At 38.2% G+C, this 25,304-nt stretch overlaps 2 protein-coding genes across 6 annotated transcripts in view; one reads left to right on the plus strand and one right to left on the minus strand.

Annotated features, from left to right (window-relative positions):
• The window catches only part of vps13a (vacuolar protein sorting 13 homolog A), a 43,384-nt gene extending 29,563 nt beyond the window's left edge, over positions 1 to 13,821 (plus strand). For 2 of the 5 annotated variants that reach the window (XM_086030404.1, XM_086030408.1), the window contains 22 exons: positions 77 to 145; positions 493 to 625; positions 1,670 to 1,727; positions 1,817 to 1,988; positions 2,051 to 2,204; positions 3,016 to 3,162; positions 3,253 to 3,334; positions 3,401 to 3,470; positions 4,429 to 4,543; positions 4,626 to 4,739; positions 5,792 to 5,937; positions 6,019 to 6,100; positions 6,275 to 6,388; positions 6,552 to 6,627; positions 7,202 to 7,365; positions 7,440 to 7,485; positions 7,777 to 7,900; positions 8,078 to 8,192; positions 10,174 to 10,259; positions 10,341 to 10,464; positions 12,045 to 12,119; positions 12,194 to 13,821. In XM_086030404.1, coding sequence (XP_085886530.1) covers positions 77 to 145; positions 493 to 625; positions 1,670 to 1,727; positions 1,817 to 1,988; positions 2,051 to 2,204; positions 3,016 to 3,162; positions 3,253 to 3,334; positions 3,401 to 3,470; positions 4,429 to 4,543; positions 4,626 to 4,739; positions 5,792 to 5,937; positions 6,019 to 6,100; positions 6,275 to 6,388; positions 6,552 to 6,627; positions 7,202 to 7,365; positions 7,440 to 7,485; positions 7,777 to 7,900; positions 8,078 to 8,192; positions 10,174 to 10,259; positions 10,341 to 10,464; positions 12,045 to 12,119; positions 12,194 to 12,244 — 2,317 coding nt within the window. In that variant the 3' untranslated portion in view covers positions 12,245 to 13,821. Of the gene's footprint in view, positions 1 to 76; positions 146 to 492; positions 626 to 1,669; positions 1,728 to 1,816; positions 1,989 to 2,050; positions 2,205 to 3,015; positions 3,163 to 3,252; positions 3,335 to 3,400; positions 3,471 to 4,428; positions 4,544 to 4,625; positions 4,740 to 5,791; positions 5,938 to 6,018; positions 6,101 to 6,274; positions 6,389 to 6,551; positions 6,628 to 7,201; positions 7,366 to 7,439; positions 7,486 to 7,776; positions 7,901 to 8,077; positions 8,193 to 9,574; positions 10,061 to 10,173; positions 10,260 to 10,340; positions 10,465 to 12,044; positions 12,120 to 12,193 lie in introns of those variants that run through there. The other 3 variants (XM_086030405.1, XM_086030406.1, XM_086030407.1) reach the window with 3 other exon arrangements.
• Positions 13,822 to 14,330: 509 nt separating this feature from the next.
• On the minus strand, positions 14,331 to 22,289 carry LOC147147347 (guanine nucleotide-binding protein subunit alpha-14-like). Its single transcript, XM_086029736.1, has 7 exons — positions 22,154 to 22,289; positions 19,084 to 19,268; positions 18,869 to 19,023; positions 16,790 to 16,918; positions 16,584 to 16,713; positions 15,404 to 15,557; positions 14,331 to 14,521 (listed from the first exon to the last, which is right to left on the minus strand). The coding sequence occupies exons 1-7, from the start codon at positions 22,272 to 22,274 to the stop codon at positions 14,331 to 14,333; spliced, it is 1,065 nt and encodes a 354-aa protein (XP_085885862.1). The 5' UTR covers positions 22,275 to 22,289.
• Between the last annotated feature and the right edge of the window lie 3,015 nt (positions 22,290 to 25,304).

Genomic DNA, 25,304 nt, shown 5'->3' on the forward strand with positions numbered 1-25,304 from the left:
TTTGTTTACGTTTATCAAGTGTATGTTTATGCTTTACACACGTTTTGTATGTGTGTGTGTGTTGTGGGTCATGCAGCGTACAGACAGAGTCCGCATGGGTCCCCAGTGAGCTGCTGGACCTCTCTTTTTCAGAGGAGGAGGACAGGTAGAAAAAGGCGGAGCAAATGTGATCTCATCTAATGCGTTCCTTAGTCTGCAATCATCATCAGTGTCAAATCATGAGAGTGGAATTGCTCCTCATGTATCTTCCAGTGATTTCCTTCTGTCAGTTCTGATAATTTCTCTCTGTCATGATTGGATGTGTGAGACAAGATTCTTTGGACCTGGGGGGTTGCCATGGTAATACATTCTTGGTGGCTGGGTTCTGTCATATTGTCGCCCTGTGTGTTTGCATGATGCGCTTGTTGTCGTTTGCAGTCATCGAGGGAGTGTTATTTTGAAGGTGATTTCTAGTGTTTGATGGTTTTTTTTCAATTTAATTGCTATGTGCAGCTCCCAGAAGGCAGCAGAAGTGGAGGAGGTGGAGGCCGGGAAAGCCGTGCACTACACTTGGGCCAAGCCCACAGGCTCCCGGGAGCTTTGCTGGAGGTGCGGCAAATACAGTGGGAAGCTGAAGAGCGAAGAGGTGCGTGTAAAAACACATCCAATTTTCAGCGGAATTAGAAAAAAAAAAAACGTACAGCAACAACGCGCAACTGGCGATTGACCTTTACACATACACCAACTCAAAATAGAAGAACAGCGAGCACTGGTGGTCTAATCAGGAAACAGCATTTGAGGCTCTGCAGTAACTTTTATTTGCATTGAACCAGCAACAGCATTTGGCAATTTTGATTGGTTGTTACATCTGCAATGCTGCAAGCTGTATTTATAAAATTTCAATCTTTCAAGATTATTTGGTTTGAAAAAAACGGAAGTGCGCTTGCATAATATGCACTTGAGGGAAAACTTTAGCGCCTCCCCAACATAAAAAGTGCTTATCTCTCAATCAAGATTCATCACTTCATTGTTCTTCCTTGACAGCAGTTACTACTTTACAACAGTATTTAGCCAAGGCGTCATTAGCATCTTTTGGCAATTGTCGAAATGGGACAAAAAACGAGAATAGGTAAGTTTTTTTTAGAGAATAGCTTTGTAAAGGCTCCACTGAAAAAAAAACAACAACTAGGTGAATTCAATAATGGTGGAGGTTCACTGTATTCCTAAATGTTTCAGTTTTTTTATCATGATTCCCTCCTACATAGCGGCTCATCAATCGCATCTCCACTCTATTATGCTTTTAATAGCTTTTTACAGCATGCTTACTCAGTGTAATGCCTTCGTACGTGGGAAAGGAGAGCCACAGTCACCAATGCACTTTTCATCTGTTTTATTGACTGCGGGGAGAACGGTCAAGTACATGAAAACAACGAGCACAGTCACACAGAAGCTGCTGTCGGCCACAGCTTACGCCCATACTCACGCAGACTCGTTGAATTCCCAGGCCTCGCCCCCAGCTTTCTCTTAAAGGCACATGCATGCACATAGACACTACAATATGTGCCGTATTTTCTGTATGTGCTAAGATTGCTGTTCATTTTTATGTGTGCAAACACATTTACACTATGTTTAAAAGTGTATAATATGCTGTATTATTGGACAAACCCTCCTCATTTTATTGCATCCACAGGATCTGCGTGAGGACTTGGGGAAGGAAGGCAAACTTTTTGTTATCTCCTTTTACGAAGGTAAAGTCAAAACTGCATCTCACACCACACTCATCCAAGCAAGGCCGGGAACGGAGCCCCAAACTAAAAGTGTGGCTGTGGTCCCCAAGGTCTCCAACGCGTGGTGCTGTTCACCGAGGAGCTGCGCATTTACAAGCTGCTGTGCGAGAGCGAGAAGGCGCAGTTGGCCGAGCAGGAAATCATACTGTCGCTCTACAACGTGGGCGTTTCGTTGGTCAACAACAGCAGCGGCCAGGAGGTCTCCTTCATCGGGATCACCAGGTACGTCACCCGGTCCCATGTCGCGTCATGTTTTTGTGCCGACCGCTGTCCTTCCGTCGCAGTTCCGACGTGGTGTGGGAACTGAAGCCCAAGAAGAAGAACCGGTGGAAGCCTATGAGCGCCGAAGCAGCTGAGATGTTGGAGAAACACTTCAAAGAGTACATTGAGTCCGGACCCATTGACAAAGCCATCATCCAGTTGGACAACAGCTTCCAGGTAAGAGACATATCTGTGACTATGCAGTATATCAAAAACTATATTAGGGCTGCGGATAGCAAATATTTTGGTATTTGTATGTTCTACTGAAATTTCAAATCCAATAATCAGGTAATTGGATAAAAAAAATTAAAAAAAATGTTGCTTGTATATAAACACAGAAGACCAAAAAAAACACATTTGCACTTATGGTAATAAATTTAGTAATGGCCAACTGGTTTTCATTTTTAGATAATCAACAATTTATACTTATTTAAACTGTGCATAACATAGCAGTACACTATTTTCCTCTCTCGAAACATTAGCGAGAATTTAAATAAATCCCTCCTCATAAATTTTGGTCCTTGAGACTAAGTGACGTCAGAATCAGAGTAGCAATTTTTCGCCAGCCAAAACACCACATTGGAGTAAGCCCGCTAAGTTTGTTTAAAGTGATCAGTTGGAAATGGCAACTGTGTGAGGCACTTGTGAGGCAAGTGTGCATTTACATCTACTATCTTTGAAAAGCAATCCAATGGCTCGTGCCAGCCTATATGGAGCACCTGCTACTGCTGCTCGAGCTGGCTAGCGCTATCTCGGGTACCCGAGGTAGAAAAAATACCTCGAGTACATTTGGAATCGAGGTACCTGAATTACTTGAGGATTGGTTTCAGCGCTAAATTATATTTCTATCTATTTTTTTAAAATAATTCATTTTGATCATTCCAGGGAAATTCATTTCATGGTGCTCTCTATTGATAGTTACTTTTGCTTCAACTTTATGAATTATAGAAAAAGTGTTTCAATCATTATTTTCCATGTTATCTGACAGGTGTGCCTGTCTCCCAACGGGACGGACATGCGATTGCTGCAGCCGTGCGACGCCCCTCTCCGAAGACACTTCCTGCCGGGCGTCAAGGTGGAGTACAGCGTCTCGCCGCGCCAGAGCTCCTACCGGGTCCAAATCCACCACATCCAGGTCAGACTGCAGGCAACGGGAAGACAGTTTACTACAAAAAAAAATATAAGGTGTCCTCAATGTATTGTTCTGTGGACGTATGTCACGCAGATCCAGAATCAGCTCCCAGGAGCCATCTTTCCCTTCGTTTTTTACCCAGTAAAGCTTCCAAAGTCCGTCACCATGGACGCAGGTCTGTTGAGCTGACTATTTGTTTGTTGTTTTTGTCTGTTTTGACATATTTTGCCATTTCTTCCAGAACCCAAGCCTCTGACTGACCTCAGCATCGTCACAAGGGCAGCAGGCCACTCTGACATCTCCCGCATCAAGTAAGGATGCGCTTTCAACTGCTATTTTTGGACTTAACTACACTTTACATTCTTTCTCCACATATATATATATATATATGTATATATATATATATATATATATATATATATATATATATATATATATATATATATATATATATATATATATATATATATATATATATATATATATTCATATATATATATATATATATATATATATATATATATTCATATATATATATATATATATATATATATATATATATTCATATATATATATACACATATATATATATACACATATATATATATATACACATATATATATATACATATATATATATACACATATATATATACACATATATATATATACATATATACATTTGCTATGCAGTATGGCGGGATTTAGCAGACATTATAGTTTCTACAGAGATTACTGCAAACTCATGCAACAAAAGGTGCGAGCCGGGAGGAGAGATTGCCTAAAATACAGAGAATATCTAAAAATGGGTTCATTTCACACTTATAAAAGAAGTGCCAAGCATGACAGAATAGCACGCCTAGGAGCCGACACGACACTATTTAGAATGTATTTTTGCTGCCCAAATGTGGTCAAAGACAGACAAAAGTCACACATACTGTAGTTTAATATGTGAGTATAGTGACCCCTAGTGGAGGAAAATAATAACTGTATCTCACATGCATATTTTATTTTATTTTGTATTGGCATTATGCAAAATCAATTTTTATGCGATTACTCAAACGATCAATGGTATGATCGGGAGAATAATCCATTCTCGAAATATTTGATAGCCCCCACCTTAATACAAAGTCTTTATAAACCTAAGGGAAAGGTAAATACGACTTTGGGGAGGGTCATAAAGCTTTTAAAATATGAATACATTATAAAATATATGGTCAATGCAGATTGACTATAGGGAACGCTGTTCTATACTCATCTTCTCCTCAGGTACTTCAAGGTGCTGATCCAAGAAATGGATTTGAAACTGGATCTGGGCTTCCTCTACGCAATCCTGGACCTGTTCAGCCCAGAGGATGCAAGCGTCACAAGCGTCCAACAGGAGGTCTGGTCCTCTCTGTGTAGCATTTGACCTTATAGCTTGAGCGCTTGTGTCCGCTCACCTTCTATGCTTCTGCTTGCACTAGGTCGAACTATTTCAAAAAGACGTGGAGTACATTAAGACTGAGCTGAATCACGTTTCTGCCGCTGATACCACACCCATCAGCCTCTACGAATACTTCCACATTTCCCCCATAAAGGTACAGCGTCAATTTGTGAAAGTTCTGTGGGGTGCGGGGTGGGGGATGGGGAGTTCACTTATCTCTTATTCCAGCTGCACGTTTATGAGAAAATGTATTAGAAATAAATAGAACATTTATTTATGGGAAAGTTATTCTAAATAGATCAATGAATATAATGAATGTTTGAAAAAAATATTGTTTAATATATCAATTTATAGTGTTTAAACATTCTCTACTATCACCATCACTATTTATAGAAAGTATTACTTGTAAACATGAAATTAATATATAGTTAAAACATTTTACTAAATTCGTTTGATTGTAAAAATTGTTTTTAAATATACAAAATAGTAAATAACAAAAGTGTGTCTATTTAAATTAAACATTTGTGAGAATTACTCTGTATTACTAAGTCAATTTATAGGGAAATCATTTTAAAATACATTATTACATTTATTCATGAGAAAAAAAAATTTGATGTCAATTCACTTATGGGAATATATTTTAAGAAGTAATTTATGGGGGAAAGATTAAAATATTCAACATTTTGGCAAATTATAGTATGAAAATTAATTCACTGGAAGAATTATTCATGATAATATTGAAAAATGAATTGAAATATTTTACAGGAAAATTATTACAAAATGGATTGACTTAAGTAAAAAAAATATTTTCAAGTGTATTAAAATGTAATTTATGGCAATAATTAAACATTCACGTTATTAATTGGGTGAATTTATTAAAGCTATATTAGTAAGATACATTTATGGGAAAAGTGATTTAAGTGTTATGAAATTCATCCACGGGGTGGGGGGGGAAAGATTTTGTCTTAAAATAAAGGCCTCCTCTCTAACAACATTTTTCCTCTAAATAATGCCTGGTCCTCCCTGCATGTGAGTAAATTAACATGCAGTAATACATTTATTTCTTTTTGTATATTACATTTATTATGATTTTTTTTTTTTTGTAACTTCCACATCGTGTTTCCAACCCCAAAAAAATCAGACCAATCTCCTGGTTTAAGTGTTTTTTTTTTGGTTGTTTGTTTTTTGCTGCGTATGTTTTGCCAGCTCCACTTGAGTTTCTCCCTGAGCACGGGTGGCGAGGACGGCCTGAAGGAAAAGAGGGAGAGGGAGCTCATACCCGTCCAGTCGCTCAACCTGCTGCTCAAGAGCATCGGTGCCACGCTCACCGACGTGCAGGACGTCGTCTTCAAGTATGCGCCAGTAATACGAAGGAAACAAGTCAGTCACAGCATCAAGGGAAAAGGCTCACCATCAAATCTTGTTTGTGGCAGGCTTGCTTTCTTTGAATTGACTTTCCAGTTCTGCACCACCCAGCAACTCCAGTGGGAAGTCATCAGGCATTATTCCAAACAGGTAACCATGTTGATCTAGCGCTGTGGTTCCCAGAATTCGGATCACTGAGAAATTACTTAGAGCATTGAAGGCCTAACTGTTCATCAAAACAAGACTGAGGTTTTATTAAAGATTAAGTGCAAATGTGGCCCCTGAACGGATTCAACTTGTAAGAGGTACCCCTGTATATTTCAGGCAATCAAGCAAATGTACGTACTGGTGCTGGGCCTGGATGTACTGGGAAATCCCTTCGGTCTGATCAGAGGGCTGTCCGAGGGGGTGGAGGCTTTCTTCTACGAGCCCTATCAGGTAAGGAGGAAACTCAAGCTCATCATTTCAGTAATGTGGCGGCTTCATTCATGTGACAAAGCTCTCTTTTTCACCATTGGGATAATTAAGAAAATGGCTAAAAGTCAAATAAATGCACACAACTGAGCTGACATGGACGTGTTTGCCTTTCGGTGTTCCCCAGGGAGCGATCCAGGGGCCAGAGGAGTTTGTGGAAGGGATGGCGCTTGGAGTGAAGGCTCTGGTAGGAGGAGCTGTAGGTAAGCAAATACATTTGGTTGTGTTTACAATGGATTTATTTCCGTTTTAAGTCAGCTTTCAATATATTTGTTCAGGTTTCAGTGTATTTAAGTCAGTTTTCAAAGTATTTGCTTAAGTCAGTTTTTCTTGTTTTCAAATTAGTCAATTTTAAATTATCTTAAGACTGTTTTAAACGTATTTACATTTGAAGCCCGTTGTACATTTAAAGACAGGTTTAAATTGATTTACAGTACGTGGGCTTTAAATCATTTTTTTAATCATTTTTACATATGCATGTATGTATTATATTTTCTGTTATTTGTTTATGTCCTTCATTTATTTACAACATTAACATTATTTACATTATTAAGGCAGTTTTCAAAGCAAATTTTTGTCCAATTTCAATTGATTCATTGATGTCTAAATACAGTTTTTAATACAGTTTTTAAGACAATTGTGATTTATCATTCATTTCTAACCACATGAGGTCACACTGCTTGATGTTTTATTTTTTTTGGCAACATTATCAAATCATTTACTTTGTAAATTATGACAAGTATACAACCTGAACTATGAAACAATTGCACACCACAGGGGGTATAGCCGGTGCGGCCTCCAGGATCACGGGTGCCATGGCCAAGGGCGTGGCCGCCATCACAATGGATGAGGAGTACCAGCAAAAGAGGCGAGAGGCCATGAACAAGCAGCCCAGCAGCCTCAGAGAGGGTCTCACCAGGGGAGGGAAAGGATTGGTCTCGGTGCGAATTTCACCACTCTGACACATTCACTGTTGACAAGAAGCCATGGCTAATTTGGGATCTTTTCCGGTCAGGGTTTCGTCAGCGGAATAACAGGCATTGTCACCAAACCCATTAAAGGTAGGCAAAACTATATAGTGTTTTTTTTTTTTTTTACTTCTCTTCATTTACCGATTTATTTATTTATTTTTTTTATGGGGTTTTACAGTGTACCATGAAAATTTAAAAAAAAATCTAAAATTCATGGGATTGAATGTCTGGACTGTGAAAAGACAAATCAATACGTCAATGGCAGTGAATGAGTTAAATACATTTTATAGTGACTCTTTTAAAAGTGTGTGGAACGTGTCCCTGTCATCAACGGGTGGTTCAATACATTCTAATGATTTGTGTGATGATGTCGCTGCACAGGAGCACAAAAGGAAGGAGCGGCAGGCTTCTTCAAAGGAGTCGGGAAAGGCCTGGTGGGTGCCGTCGCCAGGCCCACCGGAGGCATCATCGACATGGCCAGCAGCACCTTTCAAGGCATCAAGAGGTTGCTTCTCCTTTTCACTATTTTTCATAGATATTTTTTCATACATATCTTAGCGGTTTATTGAACGGGACAAACAATCAAATACAAATTGAAAGCGCACCCAAGGGGCTGCTGTAGGCCACAAATTGAGCAAAGCTGATGTTTAACTTAGTTGTGGATATTTCGTGTCCATTTTAGGGCGGCGGAGACGTCACAGGACATCCAATCTCTGCGCCCCCCTCGCTTTATCCACGAGGATGGCGTCATACGGCCGTACAAGCAGAGAGAGGGGATCGGAAGTCAGATGCTTCAGGTAGGAGCCCCCGTGCACTGAGTGACCTAATATAGTCATAGTCCCCTTTGCAATGCTTACAGTGGCAGTTGACACTTTAGATTAACATTTGGGCAGTGGCTTGTCGAAAGACTCAAAACAAAGGTTCAGCTCACAAACATTTTACATTTGATGCTTGCATTTTTGGGATATTGTGTGAATGAATTGTGCGAGGCAGTGACTGTCGGTGATGTTACTTCCAGAGGTAGACAGTGGCACTACAAATCAGGCGGTGAATTTGCCACTGTGTGGCATTAGCAGAGAAAAAATATACTCAAGGGATGTATTTCTTTTAGAGTCATATATTTACCTACTAAGTTAAATTAATCTCACTTAAATTGTTATATTAAATTGTGTTTAAGTAATGCACCTTTCAAAGTGATATTTGATAGTTTGTAGGTAAAATGTTACTGAATAATTAAATTCTTGCATTGATTACGGTAAAAAAAAAAAAGTTTGATTGTTGCGCTTCTAAGATGATATGGTTGCTTTTACTTAACGTTATTTACATGATATTTTAAATATGCTTATATAATTGATAATTGCATGTCATGAACAACCATGATGCTCAACATAATTATATTGCTACATAGTTAAACTACATTATTCAAAAATGCATGTAAATATTGTACCTTTCAAGGTGTTGTTTGATTTAAAGTACTTTAAAAAGTGATAAACAAATAATATTAACATGTTAAATTCATGTAATTGTATTAATGATTAAATTTTTTAAATTATCAAATTCATTGTATTTAATTAAAAGCTTTTTTGGTTTGTGTGATTTATTAGATATCATTCTGATTAATGCTATAAATGTTAGTGTTTACCCCTTTCATGAATGAATTCTAATGGGATTTCTAAGGATTTTTTCTTTTTTTTTAGATTCGTTCATATAGAAGAAAGAAACTTTTGAAAAGCTGTTCACAGTAGTAACCTCTGTCCTTAAAGGGTTTCATTTATTTAACAAAAATTAATGGATTTTTTTTTCATTTTATTTATTTATTTATTTTTTCTGCAATTGGCCTTCAATGGATTTGAGGAGTGAAAAGGAAGCAGTTAAAGCTCTTGTGCTGTTTGTTGTGATGGAATATGATTGCGTGCATGTTCAGGCGACGTATTAAAAGGCATTGGAAGTGACCTCGTACGACAGAATCTCTGGAAGGACACATTTTCCACTTTGGACTATGAGGTCAGAATGCCGCTATGGTGCTTTAATTCTTATTTTGATTGTTGTTATTACGACGCTGAGTTTTGAGAGGTTTGATCCGACCGTTAGTGAGTGAGTTTACGGGCCACAGCCAGCATTGTGGTTTTGTGTAGTCGAGTGTCTGATGTTGTGACCTTCTCTCTTGTCATGTCCACAGAGTAGCTTGAGCCTCAGTGACTTCACTGACTGTGAGGATGATTGGGATAAGGACGAGGATTATGAGGATGAGGAAGACAGCTAGCGCTCCGAGCTCAAAAATAAGACAAAATTGAATTAAGCAAATTATATCTTCTTCTATGAAGGTAGTAAGAAGTCAAGTGCTCACTGAAAGCATTTGCATTAAAGCACTTCATGGGGCTTTTCTAAAACAAGTGGTCGAAATATATTGGTTAAGCACTGTGTGATTATTTTTTTGGTCTGCCTGAATTCTTGATGGATTGAGATACTTTCATTGTGTTTGTAATCAGTTACATTTTTTGTTATATTGTGTTTAACGCCTTTATTTACTCATGCCGTTTTTCACCTGTGGTCACCATCTCTGTTTTGATGTTTCTGCCATTGTTAACATTTTCCATTGTTGTCATCTGTCCTCCATCTTGTCTCAGCACTTCCCCTCAATAAAGTTTTTGACATTTTTAATCTCCACCTGCCACTCGTTGTCTGTTTCTCAACCCTACCAACAAGACCACACCCCACATCAAGTTTGGAAATGTTAATTGACATGTCCTGTCCCGTGTGTGTTGTATGTCCCTGCAGAAAATCGAGAACGGTCGTTTTGCTAAATACCGCTACTTTGCTCACGCTAAAGTCAACGACTCGGACTTCCTCATGATCACCAAGAAGTAAGTGCTCGCTCCCGCTTGATTATTAATGATGTCATTGATCGGTTCCCTTGATGATGATCTCGTTGTTTGCCATCCAAGGGGCATTTTCTTTGTTACCACGGGCACATTCGGTCAGCTGATCTGCGAGTGGCAGTACTTGTTTGACGAGTTCACCAAAGAACCCACCATCATCGAGAACCGACGGCTTCGCATCGAGGCCAAGGTGAGCGCGTTTATTTTGTCGCTTACTCATATCGTTATTGTGTATTTAACTCATTCACTGCCAGACATTTTCAAACCCTCTTACCCTAACGTTTGGAAAGAAATTGAAAAAAATATATAAATAAGTTCCTGGGACTGAATGGCTGGACTGTGAAAAGACAAGTATATTCGTCAATGGCAGTGAATTAGTTAAAACAAGCTCATAGCGAAGCATGTGGACTGCTAGCTTAATGATATGCTAACATATCATGGTAAACGCTTACCGTAATTTCCCGTGATCAATACCCTTTTTTTTTTTTTTTTTGCAGAAAAATTATCCCAAATTTTCTACCCGTATAGTACAAAGGTCGATTAAATTTATGAAAACATGTCACATTTAATAGGTGTTTACCAGTACCTATGTTGTAAAAATAAAAAGGTATGTGTACTATAAAATTGACTGTATATAATATAGTAAGTTGTCTAGCGTTATTGTTGACATTCCATTTCCTGTTTCCGGTGCAGTCAGAGCCTTACAGCTAAATAAGAGCTTAGTTGCCTTACTACTGACCTCATTGTTGTGTGGTGCGTCAGTTAGCTTACCTTAGCCCGCTAGTATTGGCTACAAGCTGTTCATGGCACATATGGCTCATTGGTAGAGTGGTCATCTCCCAACTCGGAGAGTTAGTGTTCAATCCTCATCCCTTGTCGAAGTGTCCTTGAGCAAGATACAGCACCCCCAGTTGCTCCTGATGCTGTGTCATCAGTCGATGAATGAGGAAAACTGTGTTGAAGTGCTTTGAGTACCTATGGTAGAAAGGCGCTATACAAGCCCATTTATGAACTTGGGCATGTTGTTGGCTATTTGCATTCTGTAGAGTCACCTAATATTGTAAATCATGTTACTCCTTTTAGAGTGACTGCGATAGGGTGTGGAATTTATGTCAAAATATACGTGAGCTTTTTCATAACGTCACTTAGTGTAATTATTTTTTACGGCCACTAGATGGCGTCTTTTCTTAAGATCCCACATGTGAATGACAGTATTTCAGCATATCTGTAGGCAAGGCAACCAGCTTCATTTATATAGCACATTTCATACACAAGGTAACTTAGTATGGTTCGCATAATTAAAGGGGCAATATTTCAAAACAGTTACAAACAAAATACATTTAAAGGAATAAAAAGTACCGTATTATAATGACTGAAAGAGCAAACAGTGCAGGAAAATTGGATCAAAAATGCTTTGACCAACCTTAATTATATATATATAGGTATGGGAAAAGAACATTTACAATTTATCTTTATAAATTCATATTATTCACTCTGATGATGAAGGATACCAGCAGTATATCCTCATTTCAGATGAAGACTAACTCAAAATAGAGCATGAATCTCTTAATTTTGTGAGTGTTTTTAAAAATCTAAAAAGAAAAACACATGATTCTATTTGGAGAGTTTTGGGGGAGGAGGAACAAACCTGCATTATCCTCAATTCATTCGTTTTTTCGTTATTTGTATTCCATCAGGATTGCTAAAGGAATGATATCACTTTATTAGATTTGAATCAAGCTTTTCTTCCCCATTTTGTAATGTGCGCAGGAGCGAGTCAAGTCTGTGTTTCACGCCAAAGAGTTCGGCAAGATCATCAACTTTAAGACGCCCGAGATCGCCACGGTGAGTTGCCGTCCTTACATAAGTCCTCTTCATGTTAGAATGCATTTCAAGGTTATGACAATTTGTCTTTTCAGTGGGTTCTCGCCAAACTGGAGGACGCCCGGGACAGTTTACCCAAATACTGAAATGAAACACCGCAACACGCACGGGAAGCCATTTGATCATTTACTTGATATCCAGCTGAACGTCCATGTGCTAGTCCGCGCTGTGTCCTCACTACTAAGACAATTCAGCACAGCAGTAGGATATCGAAGAAATAGTCAAAGGTTTGCCAGACACACACACACCCACACACTAAACACTAAACATACAAAAGAGCTCATGTCCATCAGTGCCTTTGTTTGTTCAACTCACCTCGTGTGTTTATGTGTGTGAATTTTATAACAAATCCGTCAAATCAAATTTCAAGTTTACTAACAAAGGGAATTATCACATTTCACAATTTTTTTTCCCCCTAGCTTTTAATGTCACACGCTCACGGAGTGACTCATTTGATACTACTGAGTGACACCCACTGTATTTTTTTTTTGTATCCATTTCCGCAAGCTAAAATTCTGGAGTGTGTGAGTTAAGACGCATGCCATTTTTGTACTGAAACGCTGTATATTAATCTTGTAGGCTATGTATATACATAAATATATGTACAAATTCATTCACACAATGGGTATAATGTAAGCAGCCTAATTTTTATGTTTTTGTATCACATGTTGTCACCATCCAATGACAAGCATGTTTATGTGTCTGCATTTTGTGTGTGTGTGTTTGGATGTAAACAAAAACCTCACAAAATTTGGAGATTCGGGTTTTCATTTTGTGTTGTCTTTTGTTTTTGGTCAAAATGGGGCAGGGGAAGACTTTTGTGGTAGTGTTTTTTGGGGGGGGGAATAAAATTAATTTTTTTAAAATTGTTTTTTGTTTGTTTTTGTTTTTTGTTCTAACACCAAGAAAAATAGTGTTTATTTTTAGACACAAACTTGGAGATTTTTTGTTTCTTCAAAAATTAAAAGAAAACAAATTGGAAAATACTTTCTTTGATTTTGTGTTTTTGCTTTTTAGCCAGAAAAAACGTTTTTATTTTTTTAACAAAAGTTTCTTTCTAAATTGTTTCTTTTTATCAAAAACAAAATATTTTTTGGTGGCGTTTAGGATAAACACTCAAAATTTGGCGATACATGTACTCATTTTGTACGTTTTTTTTTTTCCAGAATTGAAGAAAATATTTTCTGATGGAGATTTTTTTTTAAATAAAATCAGATAATTCGGGGACAATTGCTTTAATTTTGTGATTTTTTTTTTTCCCCCACAAAATTTCGAGACATTTAATATTTTTAGCGATGTATTTTTTTTTCATCTTAAATATAGATTACCCCAACCCCTCCCCGCCCCCAAAATAAAAATGACCAAGAATGGATATTGATCTTCTTTTTCTTAAATTTGCAAAAAACACACAAAAATGCAAAGTAAGAAAAATTTATTTGGGTTTTGATACTGTACATGCTTATCATTGGACATTAATAATATGCAAGGCCAACCATGTTTCTAAAATGAAACAAGTCTATTTAACGGAAGGGAATCCTAATTGTTATCAACATTTTAAAAAAGAAAACGTTTTTGGTTTATTATATTTTGGTGCTGGTGTACGTTTTCAGGCATTCAATGCAGTGGCTGCTTCTTTCTGTTCAATAAATGAATAATGAGTGTGCTTGCTTCTGCATCTCTTTCCACACTACACAAACCTCACTTCTAATGAGTACATAATGATGTTTATTGAATATGAGTACAAAAACTTCTGAGATTTTTGCTAAGGCACAAATTGGGTGATTTCACTTAACTCATTCAATCCCAGACATATTTATGTCTTTTCACAGTCCAGCCATTAAATTCCAGGAATTTATATTTTTTTCAAACGTTAGGGTAAAAGAGGGTCTTGAAAATGCCTGCTACTGAATGAGTTAAACGATGAATAAATAAAGCACCAACAAAAAAAAGTAGCTGACAGTGCTACAACAATGATATTTTTAAACATTCCAAAATCACCAGTCTAATATTTCTGTATTTTACCCGCTCAAATAAATGCCAAGCCTCCAATTATCTTACAAATAAGATAACACCATTGTGTACCTTTTCCTCAAATCATGGCATGTGCTCCAAATGACCTTTCACCCAAATCATGGCTTGGGTGGGGATGATGAATGAATGAGCTTGCGGTGTTTAGAGCAGGTTGAAAACCTGAAGGTTCTGTCTGAGGATGGTGTCCTTGACGGCGGCGAACACAAAGCGGATGTTCTCAGTGTCGGTGGCGCAGGTGAAATGCGGGTAGAGCTTCTTGTCCTTATTCGGGTTTTGTTCCTGGTACATCTTCAGGATGAACTCCCGAGCTGCCAACGCGTCCTGACGAGGCCCTAAACACCACACACGGAATATTAACTTAATGGTTAGTTTATTGTAACCTGTTTTACATTGAATACATTGAAATCCATTCACTCAACAGGATTACTGGAAGCAGACTGTCATTTTTACGTTGTTATGGTCCAGTGAAAAGCATGCATTGTCAAAATGTTTACTTTTTGCATTTTGTTTGATGTTTTTTTAAAAAATGAAAATCTTAAGAATTTTTATGGATGGGATGGATAAAATCATCCAACTAACACCCCCACCTTCTTTGTTATTGTTTTTCACCATAACTCAAATATCTTTTGTATAAAAACAAAGTGCACAAATGCTTAAATTTTGGTAGTTGTTTTTATCTGAAAAGCATTTATTTTCAGATAAATCTGAAAAAAGTACATTGAGAGATGCATGGTTTGATTGTATTTATTTGTTTATTTATTGCGCCAAAACACATTCACACATTAGGCTGAATGTTTGCATATTGTAATTCGTATGTTTTACAGTACATCATACAGCATGTACAGTTTTGGCAAACATTTGTCTTTTTTTTTTATTTTGGTTGGTGTTCATAAAAGCAAAAATCGTACAAAATTTGCGGCTCTACCAGGCTTTAATTTTGTGCATTTCTCTTTTCAATCAAAATATGAAGGCTTTTTTTCACTAGCACTTTTTTCTTTATTGCTGAAACACAAAGAATTGTTTTTGTTTCTTCTTTTTTTTTTCCACAAAAAATACTGATGCTTGAGAATTTGGAGATTTATGCTTTAATTTTATAAGTTTGAGGGTTTGATTGGAAGCACTAAAGATTTTTTTCAAACAAAAATGAAGAAAATCAAAGTATGAGATTTATACTTTATTTTTTTATTTGCAACAATGATTCTTGAAGGACCAACCAGAGTACTGTGGGAAGTAGTCGGCCAGGTGGGAGTGCAGGATCTTCTCCTGGAGAATGTCCGTCTTGTTGAGGAACAGGATGATGGAGGAGTTCTGGAACCACGAGTACGTGATGATGGTCTTGAACAGAGCCTTGCTCTCCTCCATGCGGTTCTGACAAATTACATGACATCATCATCATTATTGATCTCATCTGGATTTTTAGTCATTGTTTTGCTCATGACTTTTGTCATGTTATTGGGTCATTTTTTGAATGATCATTTTTGGTCATTATTTTTGGGGTCAATGTTTTTTGTGATATATTTTTGTCATGGCATTTGGTCAACTTGTTGGTCATGTTTTGGTCATAACAGTTTGGTTCATGTTATTGGTCATGTTTTTAAAACCTTCTTGGCCATGTTTTAGCTCAGTTATTGGTCATGACTGTGGTCATGTTTTGGTTCCTGATTTTTGGTTAAGTTTGATTATGGAATTTGACATGTTATTTGGTCATGTGTTTAGTCTTGTTTTTTGGTCATGGTTTCAGGGTAATTTTTTGGGGCCTGCTTTTTGGTCATATTTTCATTACCGTTATGTTTTAATCATGTGTTTGGTCATTTTGGTCATGATGTTTTTGTTCATGTTTTTGTGTCGTGTATTTGGTCAGTTTGGTTTTAATTTGGTAATGTTTGATGGTCAAGTTTTAATTTTCTTTTGTTCACGATTTTAATCATATTGTTTGGGCATGATTTTAGTTATTTTTATGGGCTTGTTATTTGTATTTTTGTCATGTTTGGGGATTTTTGGTCATGAATTTTGCGGGGTAATGTTTTTGTGACATATTTTGTCATGTCATTTGGTCAAGCGGTTGGTCGTGTTTTTCTGGTCATTTTTTTTTATCATTTTGGTTATTTTTTGGGTTGTGTTTTAGGGTCTTTTGCTAAGATTTTGAACATGATTGTGGAGGTTTTGTTAATCCTTATTTTTGGTCATGTTTTGATTATTTTTTTTTTATCATTCTTAATGGTCTGATTGTTGGTCCTGTTTCTTGGGAAGTATTTTTAGTTATTTTGGGGACATGTTATTGGCCATGTTTGGGGTCATATTTTGATAGTGTTTTTAATCAGGTTTTGTTGATGTTTTTGTTCACGGATTGACAAAATCAGTTAGTGGCAATCGCGGCTGTTGCCATGCCCTCACCTCATTGTCGGACTCCACCAAAACTTGGTCGTACTCGCTAAGCGCCACTAGGAACATGATGGACGTGACGTCCTCGAAGCAGTGGATCCACTTCCTTCGCTCGGAGCGTTGACCACCCACGTCCACCATCCTGCCACCGGCCACAAAGGTACATTTTTATTCGTATACATCTATTTATATATATAGTGTATAGGTGTGGGCCGTACCTGAAGATGACGCTCTCCATGTCAAAGGGGTACTCGATGATGCCCGTGGTGGGAACCCGGACTCGCAGGATATCCTGGAGGTCAGGTATGTAGGAGGGCTGCGAGATGCGATCCAGTTCAGTGAGATAGCTGGTGGATCAAGCAATTTTTTAAATATATTTTGTGGTGGGTTTTTGAAAAGCTTTTGGTCATGGGCTTGGCTTAGGTTTTGGGTCCTGATTTTTTTTTTTTATCATCATGCTTTGGTCATATTTTAGGTCACAGTTTTTTGTCAGAGTAATTTTGTCACTTTTTGATATATTATAATATACGTCCACTTCTTCCTGTACTATCTGCTGTTAGACAATTGTTCTCCATTTTGATTGTGGCTGTGCATTTATTTTCTATTTGCAATGTAAAAACATTTTAGGAAAACTGTGGGTTTTCATTTGGCTAGGACCTTGGTTCCTGAAATGTTTGGGTTATTATGCTTTAGTCATGATTATTTGTCTGATATTTTGTCCCATTTTGATCATGATTTTGGTAACAATTTGGCTATGGTATTTGGTCAGGAATATTTTTTAGAAGCACTATGAAGCATCATATTAAAGACAGTACCAATATTTCCAGAAGTGAGACTGGTATCCTATAGTACTTAAGATGCTGTTTGATAAGTGAGCAATAATTTCATCATTTGATTCATTTAGACGGCAATAGTAGTTCTGAGTACGGCTGGTAGTGTATTGACCCTTTCATTTACAAACATTTCACTTTCACTAGTCCATCTAGGTTGATTAAGTAACCTTAATCTTACTGAGTGATCTTAATGCATCATTATGGGCTATCTTGATTTTTCGCAGGCTAGTTTTACTATAATTTAACCACAGATGTGCTGTATAAAGTGGAGTGCAGTAAGTTCAAAACAAAGACAGCTTTACCTCATTTGTACATGCATTAAACCTGCGTCTAAGCATGTTTGCTTTTACATACAACACAGGGCACTGCTTATAAATGTCTTCATCATCATCAAAAATGGAGAAATTAAGATATGTATCCACATTTGTTCTGCAGATCATTATGAAAGTCTTAGCAGCATTATATTTAATGTCAGGATGGACGCCATACTCTGAGCATTTATTCAACATCTGTTGAAGGCCTGCGCTAATGGAAGTGAGAATCACCAGGTCGTCTGCACACATGATGTGGTTCACTAAATATTTCCCAACCATGTAACCAGTCCTACAGGCCCTCAACTGTTCAGGGAGTTCATCCATACTGTACATACATTAAATACGTCTTTTAAGTCTTTTGGTCTGAGTAACAACAATTTTTCTAGTACTTTGAACATTAGCCTATAATTATCACGACTGCCCACTTCAGCAGCTTTATCCTTGATAACAGGGACCAACAGGACAGACAACATTCAATCTGGGAGCACACCATGAAACATGAGGCTAGTAAAACATAAAGCCAGGAGAGGAGCTATCTTCATATTAGAATACTTAAGGTGTTCAGCAGAGATCTGATCTATGCCACTTACTTTGTTATTTGGTAGAGTAGTAATTGCCTCAGATACTTCAAGAGCCATTATAGTCCACATTATCTACCCAATACGGCTCACTCAGAATGCAATTAAACAAGTCACTATAATGCTTCTGCCAGAGTGCTACGATATGATCAGATGCCGATATTCCCTCAACTGTACTAGGTAAAGTCCATTTACAGTTATTGAGTACTCTCACTTCTTTCCAGAAGTTAGTGACATTATTATTTAAGAAATTCTCAGCCATGGAGTTGGTCCTCAGTGCCTGTTCATTTTTACAATTTTTGTTATGTTTTGATCATGATTTTTGTTCAGGGCTTTCGATCATGTTTTTGGTCAAGTTTTCGGTCATGGGTTCAGTCAAGATTTTTTGCTCAGGAGTATTTTGTCACATTTTGATCATCATCTCTCATCAAGGTTTTGCTCGTGTTTTGGGTCCGAATTTTTTTATAATCATTTTTGGTCATGGTTTTTGTTCAGACTTTTTGTTCAAAATTATTCAGTCACGTTTTGACGATGATCTTGGGTGACATTTTTGTTCTGGGCTGGAGCCTCACTATTTGGTGGAGTCTGACAGCTGGTATTCCCGGCGGCGATCGAAGCATTCCTGCATCCCACCGTCATTCCACAATCTCCCGATGGCCGCCACATGCTCTCGATCAAGTTCGTCCACCTTGGCCACCTCCACCTCCAGCAGCATGTTGGCACTCGTCTGTTACACATCGGGGACGTACAAATGATGTGTTTGCAGCAAAAAGCTTTCCCTTCTTACCTGCTGTCGTGCGTCATGGAAGGGAATGTGCAGGCTCTCCATGGCCCTGATCATGGTCTGCATGGACGTGTAGATGTTCTGGTAGACCAGCTTGGCATAGTTGCGTTTGTCCTCCTCGCTGTATCCTCCTCCATGGATGATCCTCATCTGTTTGATGAAGGTGCTCTTACCGCTCTCGCCAGTGCCTGGTACACAGTTTTGGTTCGGTCATGTTTTTCTTGTGATCACGGTCATGCTTTTTCTTACGGTCGTGGTGAGGATTTCGGTCGTGTTTTTGATCAAGGCTTTTGGTCTTGATTTGTGGCCATGGCTTTTGGTCAGTGTTTTGGTCATGATCATGTGTTTGGTCATGGATGTGTTAATGATTTTGGTCATTATTTATTATCATTATTATGATTGGTTTTTTTTCAAAAGCTTTTTTGTCATCGGCATGTTTTCTCTCAGGGATGTCCTTGTGATTTTGGTCACAAGTTTTGGTCAGGGTTTATGGTGATGATTTTTGGGCTTATTTTTTTATGGTGATTTTTGGTCAAATTTGTGGTCATGATTTTTAGTCGGGGTTTTGATCATGTTTTTGCTCATAGGTTTTGGTCAGGGTTTTATGGTCAGGGTTATAGTCATTTTTTTGGTCATCATCATTGTCATGATTTTTTTTTTCATGTTTTAGGTCAGGAATTTTATCCCTTTTTGGGGGGGGGTCAGAAATTGTTGTTTTTTGGGTTATTGTTTTTGGCCACATTTTTTTTGTTGTGACTTTTGGTCAACTATTAAGTCAGGTTCATTTGGATCAAGTTTTTATGATCATGATTTTTAGAATATTTTGGTATGTTAAACCAATTTGAGTGACTGACTCAGTGATCTGTTGCAACAAGTGGCTCCACCTCCTCTAGCAAGACAGAGACACATGATTGGCTACGAGTCGTGTCACGCTCTAACATAATGTGGAGTTGTAAAGTTGACTAGCTGTACAACCCCTAACACACACACGCACACACACACACACACGTGCACACACAAAGAAAGCTGTATTATTTGCTTGTATTATATTTGACTGCCAAAAGGACCTGAGGCAAACTGCAGTGACCAGATGTGACGTTTTAATTTTCTTGCATTTCTGCCGTGTTCTCCTTCCATTGTGTGCAACCACTTTCTATTTTCCAACAATTTAGTTTTGATAATACTTTATTTTCTTAACACTTTCTATTTTGTTACACTTTCCTACTTCACATGCTTTTCATTGGAAAGGTATTTTTGTTTGCATGGGTGTGGTTGCTAGGGTAACCCCCACCGGCAGCTTTGCATTAGGACATCTTAAGAAAAGTGGCCACTTGAGCAAATATGTCGCATGATTCATTTGAATGCATTTTGTTTACCTGTCAAGTGGCCTGGCGCAAACACATTCTTCTTCATTCTTCTTCACAAAAGATACCAAATAAGCACAGCTTTGCTTTGTATCTTAACCTGGATATCAAGGCTATTGACATCTCTTACACAGACAATTTAATGCACTAGTACAACCACTAAGTCTTACTAGTTATGTTTTTTTCTACTGCATGGAATTTCTGCACACTAGTAAGTCAACTTTGGCATACTAGTAGTAAGGGAAAACTGCAATAGTTGACATACATGTTACTGGCACTAGGGGCATTACAAGTTTTTACTATTTATTTAACATGTAGCTCTTCACTTGTAGAACTTGTAGCATGCAGATGTTAACTAGTGCACAATTTTGCCTCACTAGCAACATGTACTACTGCTAGTGTGCCAGGTAGCTTTAAGGTTTGATTTGCATGAGTTTGCATGAGGGGTAGCCGCAGCAGCTACGTGGTCCGCCATCGCACCACCGCCGCGCCCAGGCCTCAACTTGGCGAAAGGCGCTTGTCACCTTTGTTACCAAAACAACCCTTGCAAAGTTGCAAAGTGGCAATATAGTAGAAAAACGCAGTGAGTTATTCATTAAATAAGAATATCATCGGATGGGTTTTTTTTTCAGTAAGTGAAGATCTCAATATTATTTTTTCAGGTTTGAGTTTCGTATGAGCTTCATGCCTATTGAAGGGACACACATTGGTGACTCCATTATGTACATCTGCACAATCCAATGAGAGACAATAAGAGCTGTATCTAAATTGATAGCTTTTAAGAAATAAAATAAAATAAGTGTGATGGAGCATGTGATTAAAATATTTTTTTAAATGAATAAGAGGCAGGAAATGTCTTCAGGAAAGAAGCCTAAATTCATAAAATGGAATAAAAATCGACTTAAATCAAAAGTTCAGGATAGTTAGTTGAAAACAAGTCAATGAAAACTAAGTGACATTAAAAAAGAGGTAGAAAATCAATTAATAAAATTCAATTCAATTAATGTAAGACAAAAAAAAGTAACACAATTTGACTTAAAAACTGAATAAGCCACGGTAAAAAAAATGGAGGAAAATCAAATGAAATCAAACAGAATAACACAATAGACAGAACAAAACCAATTAAATTTGGAAAAAATAAGTAAATTGATAAGTAGAAAACCAATTAATCAAAATTAAATGAAATGTAAAAAAATCAATACGAGGCAGGAAATTTATTTCCAGATGAAATAAGATACAATTGTATTAAAAATTGTATTCAAACAAAACAGTGCAATTTAATTTAAAAACTAGGCAAACAGTAGAAAATAAATGAAATCAAGATTGCATAAAATTAATAACAATTTTAATAAGCGGTCGAATATGAATTCCTGGAAAATAAAACTCGTGTTTGCTGTTGTGACTGTAGCACCGCAGTGCATTACTGAGAGTTGTTTCTAAAATTCTGGTGGCACCGCTTTTGTGCCACGAGACAGTCAAATGATTAGAAACAGCTTCTACACCACTGACAACTACATGCAAGGAACTCACCGTTTCCACCAAAAGTGAGCTTTAATGTATTTCTAAATGCTGAATACTTGATGTCATTCTGTCATGCCATTGAAGCTCAAAAGACCATCATGGCCTGAGCACACACACACACACACACACGCACACACACACCCAAGACACACATTTCAATTTCCAAATTCAAAATGCGTTCATCTCACCTAAGAGGAGCAACTTGAGCTCCCGGCTGCAGTTCTTCTTGTCTCTCTTCAGCTGCCTCTCGATTTCGTCGTTGATGTGCTGCCTTGCCCTGGCCTCGGACGATATGCAGCATCCATCCATGTCTGAGCCTGTCCGAGCCAAATGTTGCCGCGCTCTCCTCTTCCTCACTCACAGGAGAAGGCCCTGAACAAACACGAGGAGGTGTGGCGACTGCACACTGGTGCCTTGATCTCAAATCATCTTTTCCCTCTGAAGTGAATGGAAATGCCATGAATCCGTTACGGCCTTCTTAACTCATTCACTGCCAATGACGAATTTACCTGTGTAACCAGGTGGTTAGTTGGGGCGCTCCGTTTTCCGATTGTCATGAACGTATCGCCATCATCTCGCCGCCCTCGCTCTCTCGTGCCCTTAAATTAGCCTATCAATGACTTTTTGAATAAAGTGGAAATCCTGATGAATTTTAGCCAGGCTTCCAACCACATCACATCACTGAAACAATACTGCTCAAAGCGTTAAAAGACATTAGGCAGAACACTGATTCTGGTCAAGTATCAGCTCTCTGGTTCTGCTGGATCGCAATGCTGGTTTTGTTGCCGTAGACCACAGCATCGGGTTGAAACTGGGTTGGCCTTTCAAGAACAGTCCTTAACTGGTTCAGGTCCCACTTAGAAGGCCGATTGACAATTGTGAATCTGATCGAGTGGCCACGACCTGTGGTGTGCCCCAAGGGTCAGTTCTTTGTCCTCTTCTGTTCAACTTATACTCCCTCTGGGTCAAAGAATACAGAACTTGAACATTAATTATCACAGTTATGCTGATACACAACTTTATTTGTCGGGGTCACCAAATGACTGCGGCCCAACAGACTTATTGGGCCATGTGTCGGGAGTGAATAAACACCTGGATGAGAGACAATTTTCTTCAGTTAAATGCAGACAAAACTGAAGATATTATGCTTGGCACAGAGAAGAGTAAAGCATTAGTAAACATCTTGAGACTCAGGATCTTAAAAACACTGACCAAGTTTGTAACCTCGGAGTGCTAATAGACACCAATCTGAATTTCAACTGTCACCAAAGTAGCTTTTTTGTTAACCACGACTCAGTGATTTGAGCACGTCACACTAGTTTTAAAGTTTCTACGATGGCTTCCAGTCAGTCACAGAACGGATTTTAAAACCCCTACTGATCGATTACAAATCCTACAATGGTTTAGGCGCAGGATGGATCTGCGATATGTTCAGAAAATATCAACATAGCGGGGCTGTCAGATCCAAGGACTCAGGTCATTTGGTCCGGACTAAACATGGTAAAGGCAACATTTAGCTGTTATGCTGCAAACAAACTGCCAATGGAGATGAAACTTTCACCTAATGTAGACGATTCTAAACAGTTTTCTCATGCGACGATATCTGTGCGGTATCGACGATATTCCTTGCTTCCTTGCTGACCGCACAGTGTTACACTGCCACAGGTTTTGATCAGTGACATTTGGAGAGTCTATTCCTGCACCCCCAATTGCTATTTGGCCCACAATCAATCTGTGCCAGCCCCAACATTTTCAGATAGGCTGGGACTGGGAGTCTGCCAATTGTCAAAACTGTATTGGGAAGCTTTAAGTGGGCAGTTGTTGACCCCAATTATTAATATTGTGTCACTGCCAAATTGAGCATTCCCACCACAAATTCTGCAATTTTCTGTGATGTATGATAGCATTCAACTTTTGCGTAGTGTCAAACTCCAGAAAAGAGCAACCTAATTTAGGGAAGGTCCAAACTTTCGAATGTCCGTAATGCACTTTCCTACAATTGAAGTAGGATATTGCTCTGATTTACTGTCATGTACAGTATACTTTTCATTTCCTTGTCACTCCATAAACCCTTAGGAAGTCAACCCAAACATTTTCATCAAGAATATAGGCATTCTGATAAATATTGCGTTTGTGAAATAAGAGTTAATCCACTCGTTTTTAGGCCATCTCTGGGGGAGGCCATTTTGTCTTCTGTCGACTGAAAATGACATCACAGTTGCTCAGGTAATGACCAATCGCGGCTGACCTGTTTTCTAAAGCTGAGTCGTGATTGGTCGTTCCCTGAGCTCTGCGCAACTGTGATGTCATTTTTAGTTGACAGAATTGACAAAATGGCCGCCCCCTGAGATGACTAAAAACAAGTGCATTTTGCTGCTTAACTCATATTCCACAAATGCAATATTAATCACAATGCCGTGTTTCAACTAGTGGGCCTGCATAGAACATATTCTTGAAAAAAAATCCACTTGAAAGACTTCACCATTCATTCCTTGGTGAAATATGACAAATATTTTTATTGCTCTGCTCTGTGCACACACTGGATCAAATGAGATATCGCCATATAAACATTTAGGAAAGGTATTTGCGCACATTACACTAGCAATTTACACTACAGTATTTGAGTGAAAGCATTTCAGCGATGATAAATCTTACATAAATGCTCTTAAAATTAATATATAAATTAAGGGGAGGGAAAAGATGGTTTTCTTTTGACTCAGTAAGCGTCACTGAACGGGAAATGAGGGTGTTCAGCATCTCGCCAAAGTCTCTTGCCATCCCTCTGCGGAAAAGCAAATTGGTCACGTTTGCAGTTGCGGTATTGAGAACATGAGTACATGCACGCAGTCACCTCGACTGTGGGAGCGATGAAACGTTGCCTGTTTCTGACATTTTTGGGTAGTTGATGAAGTGTTTGAATTAGCTTTTCTCAGGAACAGCAATAGGCTTGTTTGATCGTTATCAAAACTAAAACTATTGCATTCATTGCCTTTTCAATAAAGTGTAATGATATTCTTCACAGAGAAAAGTGGCGCAGCGGAAGCGTGCCGGGCCCACAACCCAGAGGCAGATGGGTCGAAACCATCCTCTGCTACCTGTTTATTATGACTGATGAAACCTTACCTGCGAGGGAATATTCTGGTAGACAAGGTTCACTCTGCGGGACTTCATGATCATTTGGGTTTTTTTGGGGGGGATTAATTTTTTTATTTTTATTTTTTGGAGTGTTTGTCAGCGTTCAGTTCACATTACATATTGAATGCTACCTTCTGTCTGGTGTGTATGGATATGTATGGAATCGGATTTGTGCCAATTGAGAAAACCTTTTTCTGATTCTAC

The sequence above is a fragment of the Filicampus tigris genome, chromosome 5 (genome assembly GCF_054856515.1).
Source record: "Filicampus tigris isolate MCC_2025a chromosome 5, RoL_Ftig_1.0, whole genome shotgun sequence".
In the NCBI taxonomy this organism is placed as follows: Eukaryota; Metazoa; Chordata; class Actinopteri; order Syngnathiformes; family Syngnathidae; genus Filicampus; species Filicampus tigris.

What these genes read in the sequence shown, in the direction of transcription:
- LOC147147347 (XM_086029736.1), bottom strand. Translation starts at nt 22,274, where the DNA reads ATGGATGGATGCTGCATATCGTCCGAGGCCAGGGCAAGGCAGCACATC. An exon ending in CTGTCAGACTCCACCAAATA is followed by an intron (nt 16,919 to 18,868) that starts GTGAGGCTCCAG and finishes TTGATCCACCAG; the next exon opens with CTATCTCACTGAACTGGATC. An exon ending in TGGTGGAGTCCGACAATGAG is followed by an intron (nt 15,558 to 16,583) that starts GTGAGGGCATGG and finishes GTAATTTGTCAG; the next exon opens with AACCGCATGGAGGAGAGCAA.